Genomic DNA, 2,206 nt, shown 5'->3' with positions numbered 1-2,206 from the left:
AGGAAACCCTAAAATAGTGGTCACATCCTTGTATATTTTACTGAATCTGTCTCCCTCACATTTGGTTTCAATTTTGGCCTAATAGAACTTTTAACTTTTCGTTCGTTATCATATTGCATTTGAACCTTTCATATGTCCTTTCCATATGTTTGAAAAAGTCCACACGGTCACATTAACATTCCTCTGCTGTGCCATCCAACATGTTTGACGCCTCTTCCCACGGAACAAAGTCCAAAACACCCCACACCTTTGAATATGCCATATATAACTCTATCCCATTCAGCTCATACTCACAAAGTTTCTCATTTCTTGTACTTCAATTCTTAACCAATCGGTCCCATTTGCATCAAAAAAATTTCGCTACTTCTTTCTAACAAAAAGCATTACTAGAGGCATAACCATGAAGAGACAAGCAAATAAGAAGCAAAGCAAGTTCATGTACATTGTGTCATCACCCATTAGGATTTTAAAGAAGGCAACTGAGTTTTACATGAGAAGCATGGAAGATTGTGCTGGAAGGGTGGGTTACGGTGGTGTTATGGGCGGCCCGGCTGCACAAGTGTCACGCTTGCCTAAGAGTTTTAGGGTCAATTATTCGCAGGGTAGTGATGATGAGGATTTGAGGCAGCTTTTGAGGACTGCGTCAAAGCAAAATGTGGAGAACAAGGAGAGTTCTGATATGCATCAACGGCAACAACAAGAGGTGAGAGTGAGACAGTCCAATGTGGGTTCTAATGGAATGGGGAGGAGTTGCAGTGTTGGGTTGGGAAAGATTGGGACAATTGATGAGGACATGCCTTGTAGTTTTGAGGAAGATGAAGTTAATGTGAAGGCAGACTTGTATCCCAGAAGTAGAACTTATGCTGTTAGGAGGAATGGTGTGTATCGTTAAAGATACGCACACATGAGAGAGAGAGAGAGAGATTGAATCAATTGTTTCTCTAGTCCAATTGAAACTTTGAAACTGTAATATACAATTTGTGAATTTGTTTTTCTTTTCTTTAGATGAAAATGAATTTGTTCTTTGAATTTTTACCCTTGTGTTACTTTTAATTTAATTGTTATGGGTTTTATTTAGAAAAAATGGGGGAAAAAAAAAGTTAAAGTAGGAACTTTGCCATACAAGAATTCTTTGCTGAGTTTGTTATAGTGACCGCATCAAGATATGACTAGACAAGTTGAATACAAAAACATGAAGTACACAATCGGTTTAAGATTGTTCCATGAGCTTATTTAAATTTTTAAACATAATGTACAGCTATTTAAAGTATTATATTATTTAAGATAAAACTAAAAATTTGAGTTTCTAGCCTATTGGTGTATGTGGTTTATACGTGATTGTATGCATGTAAGGAAGACAAGCTGCAACAGGCACCCAATATCTTGAATGCCTGCCATATTCTAAGAAATTATCTGTAGCAGGCATACAGTTTTGCAGGCTTCTCTTTATCATTTCATTTTATTTTTTTGATAATTTGATTATTACAACAGGAGAGAGTAAATTTAAACCCTTTTTGTTTTTTTTGGGGGTTGAAAACACGAAGGAACCATGTTAAAGATCTTGGCCTCTTTATCATGTTGTTAATCATCTATAAGTAACCACGTTAATAATGAAGTCTGATTACAATTGGCATAACCTCTTCCAGGCAATCTATATATATTTTAATAGGTAAAACTTAAAGAAAGTTCAATAAAATTTGAAATTAGAATAAAATTTGGAGTTATATGTCTAAATTTATGTGAGGACCATGTCATAATTATCTACTTAAGTTTGTGCCATGTGTCCATTTAAGGTTTTTAATTTTTGTACCAAGTGAGTTAATGAGTGTAAAATACTAAGAATCTAATATTAATGAACTATAAAATAAAATTAAAAAACCAATCACTTATACTCAATAAAAATCACCACACGTTTTATCTTATAAAAAATTAGAAAAAGAATAATCATAAGTAGTATTAAATTTAGGTAAGAATTTTAATATATGATTAATTTCCTTTATTTATTTTTAAATAATTTGACTAATTGTTTATATTTTTATGATAAAAATTTGTTTAATTTTAAATGTATCTATACGTATACATGTGTTACATGCTATTTTTTAAAAATAATTTAACTAATTATTTATATTTCTATAATAAAAATTGAGTTTTATTTTAAATGCATCCATGTTTTTTTGCATTGATTACATACTAGTGAAGTTAATAT

The 2,206-nt window shown here is 32.0% G+C and overlaps 1 protein-coding gene across 1 annotated transcript; it reads left to right on the top strand.

The window, feature by feature from the left end:
- Positions 1-400: 400 nt before the first annotated feature.
- LOC112010308 (uncharacterized) lies at positions 401-892 on the top strand. Its single transcript, XM_024042651.1, has one exon. The coding sequence runs from the start codon at positions 401-403 to the stop codon at positions 890-892; it is 492 nt and encodes a 163-aa protein (XP_023898419.1).
- Positions 893-2,206: the final 1,314 nt, after the last annotated feature.

The sequence above is a fragment of the Quercus suber genome, unplaced genomic scaffold, assembly GCF_002906115.3.
Source record: "Quercus suber isolate HL8 unplaced genomic scaffold, Cork oak 2.0 scaffold_84, whole genome shotgun sequence".
In the NCBI taxonomy this organism is placed as follows: Eukaryota; Viridiplantae; Streptophyta; class Magnoliopsida; order Fagales; family Fagaceae; genus Quercus; species Quercus suber.
Note: the sequence above shows the minus strand (reverse complement) of the source record. Positions and strands in the feature narration are given on the sequence as shown.

Excerpts from the sequence above, each read along its gene's own strand:
- LOC112010308 (XM_024042651.1), top strand. The coding sequence starts at position 401 with ATGAAGAGACAAGCAAATAAGAAGCAAAGCAAGTTCATGTACATTGTG.